Here is a 21,399-nt window from a genome sequence, read left to right on the forward strand (position 1 = left end):
AAGATAGAATATTCTCCAACATTATGAGCCCATTTATTGTGAAAATAAGGGATTAAAACAGGGTTCTAACTGATACAGCATATATAGTAAAGAACAAATTCATGGAAGGCCAGCTACCAAATGTAAGTCAGAAACCTAGCAAAAGATCATCTTGGCCAGAAAATCTAATCCTTCTTCTTTTCCTTCAAAGGTCCCCTTGGAATCTTACTTAAAACTTTTTCATCAAACACTGCATATTGCTTCTTGATCTCATGCATTGCTTTCTCAGCAAATGGGTCAACCTTGTCCTCGTATTTCTCGTACAGCACAGGTACAGTGTGAAGTAGTACGAATACTGTTTTGCAAGACCATTAAAGCAAAATCAGGAAACTAAAATGCTTATAAGGAAAAAAGAATAAAAAAACACCTAAAGGAAACTGCAATACCTATGTAGAATAGCGTCAAGAAGTTGCACCAATTTCCCACAATAGACAAGACCCACAAGCCGGTAATCACCTAAACAATCACAGCCGAATATATGATTCTCAAATGCATAATAGCAATCTTCATATGAATAAAATGATCAGGAAATGACAAATCATGCAACATATTATCCCTATCTTAATTGCGAATCAGATGAATAATTGCATGTGATCAACCAAAAAAGTTAACAATGTGGTACGGGTATACTACGTACAGACAGGAACTTCTTTAGATCTCTTCCTGATGCAATATCCCGTAGGACAGCAAAAGCCCGGTTAATCTCAAACCTAAGTGCTTGTGCAAACTCCATAACCGGGTCCTTAGGAATTTGAACCTCGGGGATGTGCGGTGGAGACCTGTTCAAAACAATGTAGCATTGCCGTGCCTAAAAGGAAAACAGAATCCAAAGTTTATCCTAAAAGAAGACAACAAATTTGACGGCTTACTTCTTGATGAAGGTAATAGCATTTGACCACAAGAAGAGAAGAGCGAGAGCCAGTATCAACAAGTGACACACTAGAGTGAGAAGGTGGTATTCGAGCAATTCAAACAAAACCCATATCACAGTTGCAACACAAGCGCTCCTGCTGATATCTTTTTGCTCCTCCATAGGAAAATGTCAGCCGCTGGTACCACATACACCCAGTTTCATTACGTAATCATCCATCATGAACAAATTACACTAAAAAGGTAATAATTGCTGATAATACTAACTTAAAAAATATCAAATTATTATCATTGGTAAAGGTTATTGACTATGAATACTACTACGTTCTCAAACTTTTAAGAAAACAAGATAATCCCAGAAATTTCCGCTGCTATAAAGTAAACTTAACCTGAACTAATTGCATCAGTGATCAGTCCAGTTGAAGATCTACAAATACCCCTAATTTCTATTTTCATGCTAAAACAAACAATTAACAGATCAATACAAAATTAAGCTCAAACAACATCAATTAATCAAAATTGAAAGCTCGGGAATTAAAGTAAAAAGTGAACAATGACGCATTCCCGACAGGGCGTGCATCAATAGTGTAAGTTCACCAACAATGGCATCGATGCTCTGTTTTGCCCAAACATAGTCCACGCTCTTTACAAGAGACCGGTATTGACTGAAAAGTTGATGCTTAAGAGAAACTATTCTAACTTCATAGCACAGTCTTAACAAGTTTTTTATAATCAATACTGATACTAGCATCAACAAACAAATTTTAAAAATGAAGAAAGGGGATTTTGTTAGATACGTTTTCCTCCACCGAGAACGTGGTGAACGGGCTTCTCTCGTCCAAAAAGACGGAAGACCTTGGCCTTGATCGATGATTCTGATGGCTTGTCGTCATCGGAATCCGATGATGAATCATGGCCGTGGATCTTATCTGCAATCTTCTCCATCAACGATTCCTCGTGCTTCTTATCTTCGTGCTCAGCCATTTTTTAAAAAGTTTGGAAGATCCAGAGAGGAAAAAAAAGACCCGGAAAACACTCGAGAGAAATGAAGATTTTGAGCGTTCTTTCTGATGCTGGAATCCTTTTTTGCGGCTAAATAGAGAGCGTACACGTTAGATTTAATCGGGACCACTAAATAGAATCTTTGATCTGGACCGTTGATAGGTTTGGAACCCGAACGTGGAGGTTCGGATTAAGAAGACCTAAGTGGAGCAGGTGAAGAAAGATAAATGGGTTGGAATTACGTTCTAATGGTTTATAGGTTCGAGGATTAACAGCGGTTTGATGTTGAAGGAGAATGACACAACCAAACGATTATTAAGCCGACACGTGGAGTTCAGTGACTCGTGTTGATTTGTAGTAATAGGTAGGTTAGTCATATTAATATCGTAGGTGCATGGAGCTGTAATGAAAGTCGGTCCATTGCTAAGCAAAATGACGATACGAAATTTTTGACGAATTTTTTATTTTAATTCCCTTAAAAAATTAAAATCAAAATGGGCACCCACATTATTTTTTATATATTTAAATTTAATATTTTAAAATTTTATTCTAAAAGAATTTGTTAAATTTATTTTATTTATAACAACTGAACTAAAATTTTAATTTTATTTTAAAAATAATGTTTAATCTTATTAAATCAAATATTATATGTTTAGGAAAAAATATTAAGTATATTGTTTTATTATTAAATTTTGGTGCGATGTGCCTTCCACCATGGTTTTAATTTTTAAATGAAACGTGGATCTAAAATAAATAAATAAATATGAAAATCTAGATGTTTCTAGCAAGAGACTATGAATGAAATTGACTTTAACATGGTTGTTAGAATATCATTTGTGGGGCTACCACACCTAATACTATAGGATCTCTTTGTACGGTGAAAATATTTGGACGGTTAATAGGATATAAATTTGGAAATAGTGGTTATTTCTATTAAAAAATCATGGTTTTTTGTATTTATTAAATAATTTTAATAATGAAAAATATTATTTTTTAAAATTATGAACTAGAATAGTTATGTTTGACTAAAAATATCCTAAACAGACGCAAGTAAAGCCGGTTGATTTCTGCATACATCTATACATGGATGGACATGATATAATATTAAGCCCTGATCTTGCCTCAAACCACAATGTTCAGTTTCTTGATGGTCGAGTGAAGAAAACCCAAAATGTCAAATTTGGGCATTCATCTTCACATAACATGCATGCATGTCATGAGCAAATGATCATCAGCATCATGATGATGTCCATGCAAGTCATCAGTTGTTCTGCAGACTAAACATAACTTCAAACACAGGCTAAGCATGCATGACTCTGCCTTCAAGGCTAAGCATGAGAGGTTGACCGTATATAATTCTACTAACAGATTGATCGAAGGGCTGGCAGGGCGGTCATCTCCGAAAATTGTAAATTATCATATAATTTAGATTTTTTTTATATTTTCTCTTGATAATCACGTGTTCATCCTTAATTATACTCTCGATACAGATTGATCATATTTCCATAGCTTTTTTAATGGGTATTAAAGTTGTTTAATGCATGATAAAGTTGCTTAGATTCTAAAAGTTCGATTCTTCACCCATAAGTTTCTTTCTTTATTCAATTTAGGGTTGTATAGTTCGGAGGAAAAGGACGACCCTACAGTACCAAACAAACTAAAAGAAGTAAAGCAAAATCAACAGGCAGACCGCTTGAGGAAAAAGTGTAGTTTGAGAAAAGGCAATGCAGAAAAAATAAATAATTAGCCCTTCTTTAACTGGCTTCATCATAGCAGCTTCTACTTGGACACACTTTCACATAATTATTAAAAAGGCTTAAATGCTATTTTAGCCCTTAAAGTTATACTCAATTATCACTTTAGTTTGATATCTAAAGTTACAAATCATGTATCCCTTTGGTTTACCCTGAAATTTCGTTAAAAAAGAAATAAAAAAAATAAACTTATTGAGTGATTCTAATGACTTAGGACGGTTTTTTTAGTCGGTAATTCGAATTAGAGTAATGATATCTGTAAGAGGTAGAACAGGAACTGGATAATTTGAGATGTTCATTTTTTAAAAGAAAAAAAAATAGTAAAGTGGTCATAATTATCATATTATAAAAACAAATGGATCAAAAGTTGCATATTCGGCCCTTTTTGGACCTTATAGAGTAAGGAGGGCCAGACTTCAGGGATAAGGAAGCCTAGAAAACTGGTTTGTACTTTAGCAGTCTGTGGACTCGAAAACGGATAGATTTGGGCCTAATGAGAAACCAACTAAATCTGCCACTTTTATATGAAAGAATCCCCATCTTTGTTTAGGGACCAACCTAGCAATTATACCAGCATTCAATTCAGTCTAATTAGCTAGTAATAATTATTTCTCAATTATACACCATTCAAACGTATAAATACACTCAATTAATAAGAGACGTCATTTTAATTCTGATTGATATTTTTTTTACTTTATAGTATGTGTACCCTTACTGTGCCTCATCAAATCAACATGTTTTCTCTATGATTTTCAAATATATATTTCAAAAGATATATAGTTTCAGGTTTGCATTAATTTTTTTCCTAAACTTTTCAAGTAATTTATTGATGGAGATACAAATGATCGTGGGGCAGGGTACCAAAGTATTGAACCTTTGCCTCCCATAAGCAAGACAAATAGTTAGGAAATTATGGGATTTTAGTGGATAAACATCCTTTTTCTAAACTAAAGTAAAAGCTCGCTCTACTTTTTTAGAACCTATAAATAACAATAATATCACTTAAAATCAACAGAACAACAATTAAAAGTATTTCAGGAAAGGAAAATATAATAATTTAATAACTCAATTAAAATTTATAGTTAAAACAAAATATCTATTGGTGAATGAACTTGGAATTATCTAATTGATTTTAGTTTTGGAATTTAAAATTACCAAGAAGAAAGCTGGGTCTGTATGGTGACTCGATCGGTGGCCATAGGCAAGGAGGAGGAGAAAACCAGAGAATATAGTTTAATCATGTGGATTTACGGTTGCCGCTTCGATTAAATTGCAAACTATAAGATCAATGCTATTGAAACCTTTATCAAATTCTACTTATTATAACGTCAATAATCATAATAATCCACTGAAATCTACGTAATAGCACAAGAAGTGAGTTGTTGAGTCAATATTATGGGACCCTTGTCGGATCTGCGTTAATGAATCATGGTGGTTGTCCATACATCGGGCGGTTGCTATCAATCATTAACTATCTTCCGAGTTCACGAGACAGCCTGAAGCTATCGATTTGTTGATGCATCGATTACAGAACCCGGTCCTTATCGTTCATGTAAGGAAAGTTTGCTCGATTTCGTTGCGACACAGCATCTAACAAACATAAAGGCAATGTCATCCATTCAGGCTGAAATTAAACACTCTCAAGGTCAAAGCTTTTTCCAAGCGAAAGTCATCAAGAATCAGAGGTGGATTATATGAAAAAGGGTCCCCTAAATGCACGTTAGCCACCCACGTGATTTCTCTACGGAAGTAAAAGCCAGTTACGGTTCTGCTTCTGCCCATTGCAGGAGTTTGGACCCCGGGTTTCAGTCCATTATTCAATGCATCATTATCACGCTACTGTACACCCCTACGTATTCAATATGTATATACAACTCCGTGGCAGGTCGACAACCGACTGGTTTAATTGGATGAAACAATATATTCTTTAATAAGATCAGAAGTTCGAATTCTAATATCTGCGAGGAAAGCAAACTGGATTAGAGGGTCACTCTCGACTATGTAGTACTCAACTCGTATTAGTTGATTAATAAATCAGATATCGATACTTATAAAATAACAGAAACAATAGTCAGTGATCGCATCGAGAATGGAAACTACCTTTATTTCCTTTGGGTAAATTATAAATTTCGTCATTCAACTCCCCTTACTCTTATTTTAGTCACTAGAATTTTTAAAAAATTAATTTATTCATTGAATTTTTAATTTCCTCCTATTTTGGTCACTCCTCCGTTATATACTTAACATCGATGAAATATTTTCTTTCAAATCCCAATGGTGGGGAGGTAGAAAAGGAGGAAGCGAACTATATATCTTTATATCATACTGAGCCGATGGTGGATATTGTATATCATAATGGCTTATGGTTTTATGAGTTTTGGGGTTTATGTTGAATTTCATAAGTTTTAAAATGATATTAAAAAAACCCTGAACATATAGAGTGGTAAGAGACAATGAGATTAGTTTATTGGTGTCTTGATTGGTCAAAAAAGATATCAAAGAATGATGATCTCAATGTCATAATGATGTAACTATAAAACATTCATATTTGGAGGAAGAAGATTAAAATAAGAACAAAAGGGAAAAAGATGGGGATGCCATGTCAATAAAAATTAGTACACATAAACACGTATGGCTATCATATCACCCTTCTATTTTCCGATTTAACTTTTGGGTGATCAAAAAATAGTAAATCGAAAGTTTGGTGATTAAATTGATTTTTTTTTAAATTTTAGTGACCAAAATAAGATTAATTGTAAATTTAAGTGATCAAAATTATGATTTACCCTTTTATTTGAATCTTTAACCTTTTTCACCGGTCAACTGCTCACTTCTCTCTTTCTTTGATAATTCAAGTAAATTTTCAAGAAAATAATAACAACAATCATGGTTTATAGTTAACTAGGCTGCTAAATTAGAAATCAATGAGCTACTTTGTCGGCGCCCCAATTAACATAGAATCATATAGTGTCAAAGAGATATAATGTGCGATTATAACATTAATGCTTTAGCAATAAAAGGAACTCCATAAACTAATTAAAGTAAATTCTCACTATATTTACAGAGTTTGTGTGGTAAATACAGGGGTTGTGCCTTTTGAGGTATAATAACGTCACAAACCATATGATTGCCATAATGATTCAAGGTTTTTAAAACCGATTGGTGTAGTGGGATGAGACATTATGTTCCTTAAGCAAGGTCAAAGGTTCGAATCCTAGTGTTTGCGAATGGAGCAAACTGGATTGGGAGGGTCGCCTTCGCCTCTGCAGTACCTGATCTGAATTAGTCGGTCAATAGATCAGATACCAATGATTAATTAAAAAAAAAGAAATGCACTTTTTGAAAAATTATTCGAGAAAAGATAGTGTGTTTTTTTATAATAATTGTAAAGTTATTTTAGAATGAGAGAATGTTAGAATTACCGATAATTATCGATATCTTTCATCGGAGTTGATTGTAACCTTCGGCATCTTAGCACTATTTACACATGTTTGATTGTTGAAAGATTAAAGCTAAAACAATAAGGATCAATTTCAAACATTAAAAAAAACTGTCCAATAAAACATGCACGTTATATTTGCATATATGAACACAATTTGACGACGTGAATGTATGCGTTTTATTTCTAATCACTCAGTAAGGGAAAAAATATAAATATTGTATTTAAGTATTAATCAATATGTAATTTTATAAGGGTTGAATATCATCTATTTGTTTGATCATATTCATGTTCGTATTAACACGTGTCTAAGACACATAACACGCATATTTTGTTTTGACACAATTATGCTTAAAATTGACCCTTATTAATTTTTTGACCCGTTTACTTGAATATCATGTCACGTCAGAAACGTTTTTGAATATAACTTTTTAAATATATATTTATCGAGTTGTTAAATATATATGTGTATTTGACCCATTTAAAAGAGATGATTGGGTTTTTGAAAAATACATCTAATGTGACACATCTTTATTGAAGGGATGCTATTTCGAGAATTAATTGAGAATGAGTGTTATGTAAGTAATTATTTTTATGTGCATTTAGGTAAATAGATCATTTTTATTTTAATTATTGATAATCAAACTTGTATAGTTAGAGCCAAAAATGTCGACAACCATCACTTATTTAAATAAAATCACTAACATATGTCTAAGGATGGGCATGTCAGATTTTTGGTCCACCCGATCCGAGAACAATGACTCTTTCACTCGAAATCTGACTTGACCTGTATAAATATATACTTTCGCCAACTCGAATTCGATCGGACTTTTTGAAATAAAATTTGAATCCGACCCGACCCGACTTAAAATAATAATAATAAAATATTATTTTTATTCAATAAAAATAATGATTTAATTGAGAAAAAATATATAAAGGATTATTATTATAATTATTCATAAATATATAAGGTCAAATTATATTTTTCTTGGTCGAGCTAGATATTTTTTCATCTTAAACTTAAATCATTCCTATATATATATCCTATATATATATATATATAAGTACAAACAGTGTATGTATAGTATACGATCGTACACACATTTTCCCTACTTTTTCTTGTCTTTTAACCCTGCCTTCTGCTCTGTCAAATTTCAGACTGCTCTGCTCTCACATGACTAACTTGTTGGTCGCTGCAACCACGCACACAATACATTGCAAAATAAAGGCAATGCCATTCTTCTTCTTTTTCCCATCTCTCTCTCTGTTGCACTCCATTTTCAGCACTTCCCATTTACCTTTAAGAAATAACTTTTCTTTTTCTTGTTATCTGCTCTAAAAAAATCCATATCTTCAAGAAAGATTCAAACTTTGTGCGTTTTTCTATTCTGGCTCTCCCAACAATGGAAGCTTTTAGCTTGCTTAAGTATTGGAGAGGGGGCGGAGGTGGTAACAATGCTTGTGTGTCTGCACGTTCTGTCGCTGGAACTGCCGGAGGGGGCAGTACAACTACGATCGTGACTACCCATCAGGTGGTGGATACGGATGATGAAGAAGATGATGATGGACCTTTCTTTGACCTGGAGTTTGCTGTTCCTGATGAGGATGAAACAGAGGAAATCGAAGATATCGAGAAAGTAGGTGGTGATGTTGAAGACGAAGAAAGTGAGGATCAAAATGACGGCGTTGATGCAAAATCTGAGGATGGTTGCTCCGATGGTGATCGAGAGTTCAATTTCACGCTCTCCTCTGGCTCAAGCGGTGACCCTTCTGATCCGAACCTGATTTTATCTCCTTCCGATGATCTGTTTTTTAAAGGAAGGCTAGTACCCATTGAGTCAAACTCTTCTTTGGAATCGAAACCTCCTCAATTTCCAGTCTCATTGTTGAAATCAGCCACCAAGTTTCGAGTTTTCTTGTTAAGATTCAAGAAATCAAAGCTCAACTCAACTGAAAAGAATGAGTCGGCTTCTGCTAATGAGCCTGGTTCAGTCCCCACCACGAGTTCACCAAAAAAGCAAGAAGCAACTCAAGAAGAAGACAATAATAACAAGAACAAGCTTTTTACAGTGAAATTTAAGGTTGAGGAGGTCCCTATAATGTCTCTGTTTTCCAGAGACAACTGCAAGTCGCAGAAACAACAGAGCTCCGACGAGACTGTTTCTGACGAAAAGAAATTCTCCAAAGATGTAATGCAAAAATACTTGAAGAAAGTTAAGCCGCTTTATGTTCGGGTTTCAAGAAGGTACGGTGAGAAGCTTAAGTTTTCAGGGCAGTTGAGATTAGGTTCTTTGAAACCCGCTACGCCACCGTCTACGGCTGCTCAGAAACCGGTAACGACGGCGGAAAAAGGACAGACGGAGGTGGAGGTTGGGAAGAACACCAAGCAGGTGAACATTCCTGCAGGTCTTAGAGTGGTTTGCAAGCATTTGGGAAAGAGCCGATCAGCCTCCGCCGTGGCGGCTATTCCCCCAGCACCTGCTGTGTCTAAGAGGAGAGACGATTCTCTATTGCAACAAGAAGATGGAATCCAAGGCGCCATCCTACATTGCAAGAGATCTTTTAACGGCTGTCAAGGTATTTCGTTTAAACATCATCACTTAAAAATAATACTTGGTAAATAAATTTTAATCTCTCTTTTTTTCCCATTGTTCTGCTACAGATTCTTCAGAGTCTTCCATTCTGCCAAGGTCTGTAAGTGACCCATCCCATGAGAAATCAAGTAATTTGTCAAGAAACACATCACTAGATGAAGCTAAAGCATGAAAAACAAAACGTCCACCGTTAATGAATCAATGATGCATTGATTATCTCTGTAAATAATTTTGTTTACTTGTTCACTAGGTCTACTACCCCTACTGTATGTAAAAGGCTCCTCTTTCTGTAAAGTGAAAGAAGAATCAGATCTTTGTATTGTTAGAAAAACCAAGTATGATGATTATGAAGGCTCCATCATTATCAGCAAAATTTGCTTTGAAGTTGAACAATTTGGGGTTTGATACTTTTTAAAATTGCATTGGCTATGATGGGTCCCAGGGTCAGGACTAAATGGTGTCTTTTGTGGTCAGAGAAGTGGGAAAGTGGAGACCAAAACAGTAAAAAAGAGAGATTTGCTTTACTTTTTCTCATAGGAAGGGGATGACCATAAACGACATCTCTTAATGAAGATACATATGTATTTATTGCTTTACCTTTGGACTAATCAGGTATTGGAACTCGAGAAGTCATGGATGTTGCTAATGCCGATGCATCCTTTCTTTCTTTATTTCTTCGCTATGTGAAGTAGCCAATTAGATACTATTTGTCTCCTTGCGGCAGCGCTTGGGGCCTACAAATGCGCTGCTGAGTGCTGAGCCCTCGGTGCCTGCCCTGCCCTTCCCACTCTACTAGTGCTCTGTTTTTATGGCCTTTTGTCCGGTAATTGGATTCTTACCAAAAAGTTTCTCCCTTCTTTTGAAAAATGACCAGTGTTTGTGCTAATATTTGGTGAACAACATAAAAGAAATAGAACCTAACATATTCCAAGGAGGTTGTGATTTTGTAAATGTATTAAATCCAGTAAATGATTGTAATACTTAGAACACGGAGTTTAAAATTTATAATCTTTTTAATATTTTAAATTACAATCAAATAATTATATATTTGTAGAGTCTTGTTGAAGGAAAATGTTAAATTATGTTGAATGTAGATAATACATTCGTTCTAGTTTGGATAGAGAGTAGTAATCAATGATTTTGGTGAGTAAGAAAAAGACGAAGTATGGTGTGTGTAGATATATAATCGAGAGAGAGATTTCAATATCCTTTCTTCAGTAATGTATGGTGGTTTATATACAGATATTTAGTATTGGTGTCAAGTTTAGAGTCACGATAATTATTCGTAGACTGATAGGACTTGTAGATATTATTGTCATATAACATATTTGGTTTTCAAAGATCAAGTGGATTAATCGGTAATCAAATCAAGAAGTTGTAGTCGTTTGGAATTTGGATGATGTTACACTCCAATTACTTTTGAAAATCCAGAGATCTCGATAAATAAAAGACTAACAGCGGAGATGCGATTTACGAAGGAGATTAAACAAATCTAAACTTTAGACATGTATATCAAATGATTTATCCATTATGGTGTTTCCAATCCGACCATATACTAAACCAATCAGTTTGGATCTCTAGACAAAGATAGTTTTATTGGATCATAGGTTTTGAACTTAAAACTTGATCTAAGATGTATTAAATTTGTTTTATTTTACCCTTCAAGTGAACCTTTCGGGTTTAGTGTCCGAAACTTGCATGCTGGAACCACACCAAAAACTTGGAAACGGCATTGTTCGGTTGGGAGCAATACTTTGACCGGTAGTTGTAGTTATATTACAGAGTGCAAATGGATCAGACTAAAGGTTGAAACTTTTGAACTCCAGCACGCTGCGGCACCTTTTGTTTTTAATCTGTCTCCGTTTCTTTTGAGACATCAGATGTTGGCAACCCTTTTTAGGCATATAATCGTACACAATTAGCCTCCAATTGTCGGGAAAACAGCTATTTAATTCAATGCACGTCCCAGTGATCCTTTCCTTTGAGTTTTTGATCCTACAAGTATCCTAAGCTTACAAACCCTGATAGTTGCCCTGATGGCCCAAACGTGTTCGTCTGAGTTTTTCCATATTGGCAACCAGGGCAAATTACAGATTTCATCACTCAACTTTTTTTAACATTCTTTTTGATCATTAAAGTTTAAAAATTTCAATTCACTTAATTTTTTTGTATTTGCTCTTATTTTATTCATTTGGGTGTTAAATTCTAAATAAAAGAGTGACTTGCCAGTCACATGTGTTGATGTAGATTGTTTTTTATTGACATGAAATACATATGTAATCCACGACTTTTTTTTTTTTTTTAGGATAAACTATACCAATGATTACTTAATTATTAACTCATTTTACTTTAACCATCAATCTTTTAATTTTATCAATCAAACCACCTAACTATTTAATTGAATTTAATCAAATCATTTGTCGTTAATATTTGACAAAAGTGATGATGTGACAATTAATAAAATTGATACAATTATCATTCCTCAAAAGATGAAAGTTTTATTATTTCATTATTGTGTCACGTCATTGTTGCAATTATCATTCTTCGATGTCTTCTCTGATCAGTCAAGATATTGATAAACTCACCTCACTGTCTCCTATCACTCTATCAGTTTATATTTTACATAAATAACTTTAAAACTCATAAAATCAACCAAAAATCCAAATCTCATGAAACCCTAAATCATTATAATTTATAATATCCACAATCCGATCAATGTAGAATCAAGATATATCACTTTTTCTTTCTCCACCTCCCTATTGTTAGGATTTAGAGGAAGACACCATCATCGAAAAATCAAAGAGAATTTGAAACTAGAGATCTTTTTCACAAAAATGAAGGAAATTTTGGGGTATTTTATAAATTTTAAAAGAGAAATATCAAGTTATAATGTTGTTAAGTATTTAACTATAGAGTGATTAAAATAGTAGTAAATCAAGAGTTAAGTGAGTAAATTAAAACTTTTTAAAGTTTAATGACCACCCACAAAAGTAAGAAGAAAGTTGAGTGATGAAATTTAGAATTCATCCATGCAAATATAACAACATACGAAATGGTTTTCATATAAAAAGTAGAGAAAGTTAGTACATAACAAAACCAAGAGGGAACAGACTATTAGGCTATAATGTAAGCGTAACAGAGGACAGTCAGAGATACCCTGAAAAAGCGTACAAGCAAGGGGATGATGGATGAAGGCTGCCTGCCTGTGCTTCATGAACGAAATAAGCAATTCATTCATCTCTGGTTTTTGGATTCCATAAACGGCATCTTTGAAACACAAAGGTCACCGACCATGAAAAATTGCGACTGTTTCAAGAGCACCATCGAGACCCGGCGTACATGCGTATAGAGACGGACGTAAGAATATATTAAAAATTTAAGGGTGTGAAATTAGATAATTTATATAAAATATAAGTAAAATATCTAAAATATAAGGGAATTTAAAATGTTTAGGAGTGTGACTGCACTGCTCAGCACCTCTCTCGGTCTATCTCTGCATGCGTGGGAAAAGATGTTGCTGCCTCCCTTATCCATATCTCTAATATTTTACTTCTCAGAGTGCAATGTTTATGGCAAAGTTTCAAGGGATTTTTGTAACATTATTACATCATTAATATGATCTTGCTTTTTATTCTAGGATGCTACCAACATTGCATGAAAACACAAAGTGAGCAATTCTTAAATCACTTACTTCTTACTCTTTTATAGGTAACTTGATACGGACAAATATCATACAACAATCTAATCACATGCTTTCCAATATTTTACCATAACTTCAACTATCACCATACATACATACATATCTAGAAACCGAGTTCTGATTTGCACCTGTCTCCATGAAAGCCCTCACCGGAAGGGGAGAGTCTAAAAGTGGTGGAACAGTTGAATTTCACCAAAAGGTTTCTCTTGATAATGTTCATAATATTAATCCGGCCTGAAATTCTGGTGTAACTGCTTATGTTCAATCCCTTTGAACCGATGATATCAATCACAAAGTCCGGATCAGTCAGGAAGTTATCAGGGTCTATTTCCACCGTCACGTTCCTCCGCAGCGTACTCCCGGGCTTAGCCTTCCCTTGGAAACGAGTGCCCTCGCCCACCACCCTGCCACGGTAATAAACCGTCATCGTTCCGTTATCGAATTTGAAGGTCGCCTCATTGGGGTTCTTAACTGAAACATCAGTTAAAAGTGTTAGGTTCACGCCAGTACTTAGAATTCTCTTTGTTGAAACCTCCGGGCTCTGGATTGTTATAGAATTCAGCCTGATCATGGGATCCAGTATACGAAAAATAGTTAATGACAGGACTATAACAATGATGGCTAGGATTAAAAAAAGCACGGCGATGCAGCCGGAGCACAAGAGAAATGTTCTCTTTCTCGACGGCGGTTCCGTAGAGAAGGCTTCATCTTTGTTGCTGCTGCGATCTCCGAAGGCGATGGGGGCAAAGGGCTTGACCTCCTCTTGCTCAGCCCTTGCCAATGCCTAAGTTATGGTATCTGTGACATTCGTGCTTGGCGATATATAAAGCATTGGTGAGGGAATTAAGAATGCATGAGATTTAGGGTTCAACCTCAAATGCGTTGGCAGGCTTCCCAGTTCCTACCATGTTTTCAGAACCGGACCGGTTAGCGAACCGATCATGCTACCGGTTCACTGGTTTAATCAGACGAACCGGCCTGATCGGTCAGAAAAATCGGACGACGTCATAATTATTTAAAAAATTAAATAAAAATACAAAAAATATTTAATAAAAAATAATTTTTTATATCACAAGTCATATTCAAAGCAAGTCATAACATATATAAGTTAAAAACCATAAAATCAAGTGAAACAAAATGATTCAAATTAACTATAACATAATATTTAAGGTAAAACATATTAAATAATAAATATAATTATATAACTATAATTTAAAAATAAATTTGGGGTTAAAAAAATCATAACAAAATTATATTGTTTGGTTTAATTTTTAAAAAAAAAAACAATCCCACATGGCTAAGAAACATAGAAGAGCATCCAAAAAGTCTAAAGAATAAAAATATGAGAACAAAACAATCTCACATTGCTAAGAAACATAGAAGCGCATCACAACTAACTTCTATAAATAATAGAGGTAATTTGTCATTCAAAATCATGGAGCCTTTTGGTGAGCATTGAGTGAACTATTCTTTCACTTCAATCAAGCTCGAATTTTAGGCTTCAATTGAGCTTCTAATTTTTTTTTGAGTTCAAGTTCCAATATTATATTTCGAGTTTGAGTTGAACTTGATAATTTTTAGCTTGTGAGTTTGAGTTGAGTTGAGCTTACTTTTAAAGTTTTCAAGTTCGAGTCGAGCTCAACAATACTCGAGTTCGACTTGGCTCGTTTAACAAACGACGTTGTTTGGTTTAAATTTTTTAAAAAAAAAAATCCTGGTTTTTTCCGATTTTCAACCGGTCCGATTTGAACGGTTCAACGATTCTGACCGGTTCACTAATAGTGGTTCAACCGGTTTAAATTAAACCGGACTAAGCAACGATTACCGGTTGAACCGGCCTGTCCGATTTTCAAAACAGAGGTTCCTACGCTCCATTTTAGATTAGTGTAGTCTACTCTGCCTTTGACCTGTTACCTAAGAAACTCTAACCTCAATCAACTCATCACATGTTATGAGATTATTCAATTTAAGAAGTTTCTCTGACTAAAACTTTAGGAATTTTCCCATTTTCTAATTTCTCTTCTTAATTATGCTATTTTCAATATTAATATTATACAAAATCTATCGTGTATACATGAGTTAAAGACGGAACTAGAATTAAATATTATAAGGATTAAATTATTTTACAACAAAATAATAAATATATAAAATTACAGGGGACTAGGGGTGCATTCTGTTCGGATAAAAGATAATCAAACCGCATTGTACATTTTTCTTCTAAAAAATGAAACTCAAATCGAATGATATAAAAACTGAAATTTTCGGTTTGATTCGATGCAATTTTATGGATTTTAACTGATCATCGTATTCCAAACTCAATTTCCTAAGAAATTAAACTTTAAGCTTAAACCGAGTGCAAACACATAAGTTTAACTTTTAAAAACTAATATTAGTTTTAAAATTTCATTTATTTAAGTTTGCCTTATATAAAAGAATTATGCATTTGATAATTAAAAAAGGTTGATTTGATTTGAAACAAATGAATTGGTATGAAAAATCGAAACCGAATGAATTATCAAAGAATGATAAGCTAATTGTGGAGAGGATGAGGCGAATTGAGTGAACTTCACATTCTCCTTCAATCTTCTTACGAGTGAGACGTAAAGTTTTGATTTTTCTTTCACTCCCTTGTATCGAGGGCTAAAATAGAAAATGATAATGTAGGAAGGTTAAATTATTTTTTTAGTCCTTAAACTATATATAAATTAAGAATTTAGATTCTATATTTTAATTTGTCATTTTCTCTCTCTCTCTATAGTACTACTTTGTTGAACAATTCCTCCTTAGTGGGAGGAGGATGGAGAATTTTGCTCCTAATTGATATTGAACCCACAACCTAAGAAAAATGAGAGGTGTCCATCGAGAACTTTTAACTATATGATCTAGAGATTGTTGACTTGTTCCTATGCTTTTTAAATCTGAAATTTTAGTTTTGATGCAAATAATAAGAGTGAGTTTATTAAGTATTAAATTTAAATTATGCGTAAGTTATCAATTTAGTTAGTTAATTGATGGATAAGTCTAAACACAAGGAGTTTTATTTTTGGAAGAAGCTAATAAAGTCCCATCAAAGATCGGAAATGTCATTTTCTTCTATTTCTTGGGATATATAGAAATTTATAAACTTGGCATGACAAAATGAAACTTCGGGTGTCTACCAAAGTTCTGCAAACCATGAGAAACTCCATTGATTACAACTCAAAACTTCAGCAAACCTTGATACCTTATCTTCATTAACGTTTTTGCTTTGGCTTTTTCTTACAAATTGGAACAGAAGCTAATGCATTAAGGTAAAATTTGAATTCATATTACAATATTGTCTTGTTTTTCCTATTTGTAGAAAAAAAGTTGAGTCTAAACACTAAACATTGACACGCTAAAGGACGGATGTAAGACTCTATATTAAGGGAATAAATTTATAAAAATTTAGGGGGACAATCATCCCACCACCCGTGGACACATCCATGCGGTCAGTTATCTCCACCAGGTACTCTATAGATTAATGGTGAAAGCAACATGGATGGAGGATACAAGTCTTCTCAATATTAATATCAATAAAAGGAAAGGTCGGTACGTTAGGTTACTCGTTTTACTCAACAGCGACGGGTACTTGCATATGCCCCCATTAACTGTCTTCTCACGCCATTGAACTTCGTTTCCATTCAGCAAGTTGACCGACTCTGACCGATTCATGAAGCCGCCATTCATAACACAAAAACAGAATAAACGAGTCGAAGAAAATGAGGAATACTTGAGAGAGATCGATGTCCACTCCTATTTTTAGATATGCATGGTGATTTGTATACGATTGTTAATTAAACATATATAATCAAAAGCATGAAGCAGGGGAATAGTAATTTAAGCAAACAGTCTTTACAAAAATAGTTCTTCCATTTACTAATCGCAACTTAAATCATGTACGGACCCCCCTGTAAAATTGAGTTTCATGAAGCAATTCAACTCAGGGTGCCTTGTTCTCTTCATAATGTTCATGATATTCAGCTTTCCACTCAATTTAACATGGCTGCTCAGCTCTAAAATCCCAGAACTTATATTGCTGCTTAAGCTCGTGGTATTGGGTATCCGCAGTGAGCTCACATCAACTGAAACATTCAACCTCTCTGTTGCCCTAGCTTGAGCTCTCCCGGGAGGTATTGTAAACTCTCCGACGACTACTAGACCGCACCAGACAGTCCCCGTCGTGTTGTCGAACCGAAAGTCTCCGAAATTAGCATTCTCGACGGCAACCGACGTTACAAGCGTAAAGTTGAACGACGGAGACGATGAATTAGTCCTATAATTGAGGTTCCGAACCCTGACTGATCCCAACTCAAAACCTGGGGTCCTGGGGCGTAAAAAGATAGAGCCGAAAATCAAGAGAACGGCTCCTTGGATGACCATGATTGCCAGAATTATAACAAGACATTTACTGCTTTTTTCTTCTCGAGGTGAAGCTTTGGGTTTAAACCCACCCGACTCCATGTCGCTTCTTGGATAATCTTGAACTGGTGCCAGTGGCTTGAACTGGGGATCTTGTTGCATATTGTTTTCTAGAAGGAAAAACAAGAAGGGTTGAGAATCTTGATATCGTAAAAAGTAGTCTTTTTTTTTAATCAAGAATCGAAGATTTAGCACTGGGTTTTTGCTCCTGTAAGTTTTCGATTGAGTTATGAACATGATGACATGTATTTATATAGCATATGGAATTCAGGGTTAGGGTTCTCGAACAACCGCGTTGATTTAGTTTTCAAGGGTATAAAGTATTGAATTTTTAGTGGGTCAGTCTTGGATTAGCGACGGATTTTTTTTATTAACTTCAGCTTGTGTTAAATATTTTACTTAGTCGATCCCAATAAAATGAAAATTACTTCAAGAGACGGCGAATGTTAAGTTCTCTCTCGGTGCATATTAGCTGGGCTAATAGCGTCTGAAGACGGGTCATCTCTCTTTCGATTCTTGTATTTTTTTTCCTGCATTTTCTGGATACTTCTTGGGGGGTTTTGCTGGTTTATGGCCGGTGAAGGTGTCTTGGACTGGAGGAAGCTTTTCGTGGCGGGGAATGCGCAGGAATTGGATTTCTTTCCTTCTGTGATGGTTGAGGGTTCATGCGATGTAAAACCACCTACTATGTGTTTGAGGAGGGTTTTTTTAGATTGGAGATACACTTTAGTTGGGCAGTTCATTGACTCCGCACCGAATTTTGCTACCTTACAGAAATTTGTTGGGCAGTTATGGGGGAAAAGCTCTCCGGTGAAGGTAAGCTTAGCTGGGGCAAATCTTTTTGTTTTTTCATTCGTTAATTCTTCGGCTAGGGACTGGGTTTTAGAGAACGGTCCGTGGCATTTTCAGCATAAATCAATTTGCCTTCGGAAATGGGAGCTTAATTTGAAAGAATTGAATTTTGATTTGCATTGCTTACCTGTTTGGATCCAATTGTATAATGTGCCATTAAAAATTTTCTCGAAGAAGGGTCTTAGTTACATAGCAAGTGCAGTAGGTAAATCACTTAACATGGACTCGATTACTGCTAGTAGAGAACGATTAGAATATGCCAGAGTCTGTGTTGAGATTCCAGCTAGGTTTAAGTTTCCGAATTACATTGATGTTATTGTAACACCCCCAGCCCGTATCCGACCTGGATCTGAGTCCGAAGTGTCACATTGACTTTTCAAAAACCTTTACTTGTATAAAATAGTGAGTAATTAAAATTTATTATTACATATAACTTATTCAAAACCTTTATCGAACTATTCAGAGCTTATACAATATATTATTTTGAATACATGCCAACTAGAACTTTATGTATTAAAATACATATTATCCACATTTCTTCTGATCTGACCTTTGATAAGGAGAACTGACCTGTCTTGCTCCACATTGCTCTTTACTCTTCTCACTTCGATAACCTACGTGTGAAATAATCACACGCTAAGTCGATGACTTAGTGAGGCAATAAACATAAAATATAACTATAGCTTGTAATCATGCATGAACAATTACTACTATCACTCATACCCTTATTCATGTAACAAATCCCTATAACACATATGCAATATATATCATTACATATAAAAACATATACACACATATATTCATCACTCATCATTTCCATCATTAGCCTTATTTCATTATCAATATTATCGTTTATATCACTTAATACATATCCTCTTATACCTAGCATTTTAACTAACATTTGTCTCATTGAATAATACAATCCACATATCATCATATAAATCATATAATACCATTCATATCACAAAAACATACAAATCACCTGTAATATATTTGTTGTTTTTCTTATTAGTCCATCTACACATATGAGAACTATAGATATATGAGTCTATAGAGGTTGTGCACTAATGTTGTCACCACAGCTCGTATAAATGCACCGAAGTGCCACGTAGAATTGCACCGTAGTGCCGCGTAGAAATGCACCGAACTGCCATATAAGGTTGTCCCTAAGGACCACATATCATTCCTTAAGAATCATATACATATGCCAAAGATCAAGTATGTGTCTCAAAAGACCTCACATGTTCCAAAGAATACATATATGTCCCGAAGGACCGCGTAGACCCTCAACTCTTGGCATGCCAACTATACCCTAGCTCTCATGACACATAACATGTGCATCATCATTTATGTCATTTCACATTTTCACATAAACACGTAGTTCACTTTCACATAGCACGTAGATTATGTCACTTTTCATACTATTTCACATTTCTTGTCACATTGCTTATATCTTATTTTATGTCTATCCTATATATATATATATATTCACATGTTCATATAATCCATCATTTCATCATCTAAATGTGTATTCATATAATTCATCTTCCTATATATATATATATCATTTTTCCTATACTTGTATTCACATAATTTATATTCTCCTTCTCATAATCTCATATCATATAGCTTATACCTCATTCTATGATATTCACCTAGATCATATCACATCTGTCACACTCATAAACATATGTCACTTCTATTATTTCATTTATATACTAATCTAATCTATTTACCTAATTCAATTCATATAGTACCTATAACTTTCTAATATGACTACGTAGATTTCTATCATACAACCCATATATCATAATTTTATTTAAGCATATGTATCTTTCCCATCTAACTCATCTTATATGTTCCTATTATCACTTATGTTCAAGTCTCATAACATCATATAGGTCAATATTATCTATCTTGTTTCAATTCTCATTCAATGATATAATTCTATTTTACTATTTCACATAAATGTTCATGCCACTATTCACTTACCCAACTCACATTCTTATTGTTTATATAACATTTACACTTGAGTACTTCATTCCCATCATTTCTTCTAAACTCGCTTTTTACCATATTCCCATATTATTACCTAATTTATCCCATATCATGTATTCACGTAATCTTATATTCCATTTCTATATATCTCAAAGATCTTATCACATAACTTCTCTTTTATATTCATATAATTTCTTATCATATCATCATAACATAGCATATATTCACATCAACCATGAAATACATATACAATAACATGTCAACACATACCATAACATATAACTCAGACACTCATAACAAACACATGTTCATGCTTCATGCACAATACTATAGAAATTAGACTTGTCACAAGTCTTATTTCCCAATAAACATCATATATAAAATAAAACGAACTCACCTTGGCCTCACTAAGCTCCAATCCATTTTTATAATTTCCTCTCTTGCGATCGAATCATAACTTGATAAACTCCGGGACTTGTTCGTGCTCGATATCTATATAATCATACATTGATACATATTAGTATCCAATTGATATACACTAATCTATCATTTCTTAGACCAAAAGAAAGGTATAATTCTATTTCCCTTGAAGTGCATCGATGCATTCTACAGTGTATCGATGCACCCCTTAACATTTGCATCGATGCACTCCTTATGTATCGATGCATTAATTGTATTCGATGTTTCTATTTTTAATGGGTGCATCGATGC

The 21,399-nt window shown here is 34.3% G+C and overlaps 3 protein-coding genes and 1 pseudogene across 3 annotated transcripts; 1 reads left to right on the plus strand and 3 right to left on the minus strand.

The window, feature by feature from the left end:
• Positions 1-16: 16 nt before the first annotated feature.
• On the minus strand, positions 17-2,121 carry LOC120155194 (annotated as a pseudogene).
• Positions 2,122-8,194: 6,073 nt separating this feature from the next.
• On the plus strand, positions 8,195-10,023 carry LOC120155193 (probable membrane-associated kinase regulator 2). Its single transcript, XM_039166780.1, has 2 exons — positions 8,195-9,681; positions 9,767-10,023. Exons 1-2 carry the CDS (start codon positions 8,508-8,510, stop codon positions 9,868-9,870), a joined length of 1,278 nt encoding a protein of 425 aa, XP_039022711.1. The 5' UTR covers positions 8,195-8,507; the 3' UTR covers positions 9,871-10,023.
• A 3,478-nt stretch (positions 10,024-13,501) lies between these two features.
• On the minus strand, positions 13,502-14,306 carry LOC120155297 (late embryogenesis abundant protein At1g64065-like). Its single transcript, XM_039166858.1, has 2 exons — positions 14,271-14,306; positions 13,502-14,182 (listed from the first exon to the last, which is right to left on the minus strand). Exons 1-2 carry the CDS (start codon positions 14,304-14,306, stop codon positions 13,502-13,504), a joined length of 717 nt encoding a protein of 238 aa, XP_039022789.1.
• Positions 14,307-17,213: 2,907 nt separating this feature from the next.
• On the minus strand, positions 17,214-18,038 carry LOC120155195 (late embryogenesis abundant protein At1g64065-like). Its single transcript, XM_039166781.1, has one exon. The coding sequence runs from the start codon at positions 17,938-17,940 to the stop codon at positions 17,296-17,298; it is 645 nt and encodes a 214-aa protein (XP_039022712.1). The 5' UTR covers positions 17,941-18,038; the 3' UTR covers positions 17,214-17,295.
• Positions 18,039-21,399: the final 3,361 nt, after the last annotated feature.

This window comes from Hibiscus syriacus, unplaced genomic scaffold (assembly GCF_006381635.1).
Source record: "Hibiscus syriacus cultivar Baekdansim isolate YM2019G1 unplaced genomic scaffold, ASM638163v2 tig00111166_pilon, whole genome shotgun sequence".
NCBI lineage: Eukaryota > Viridiplantae > Streptophyta > Magnoliopsida > Malvales > Malvaceae > Hibiscus > Hibiscus syriacus.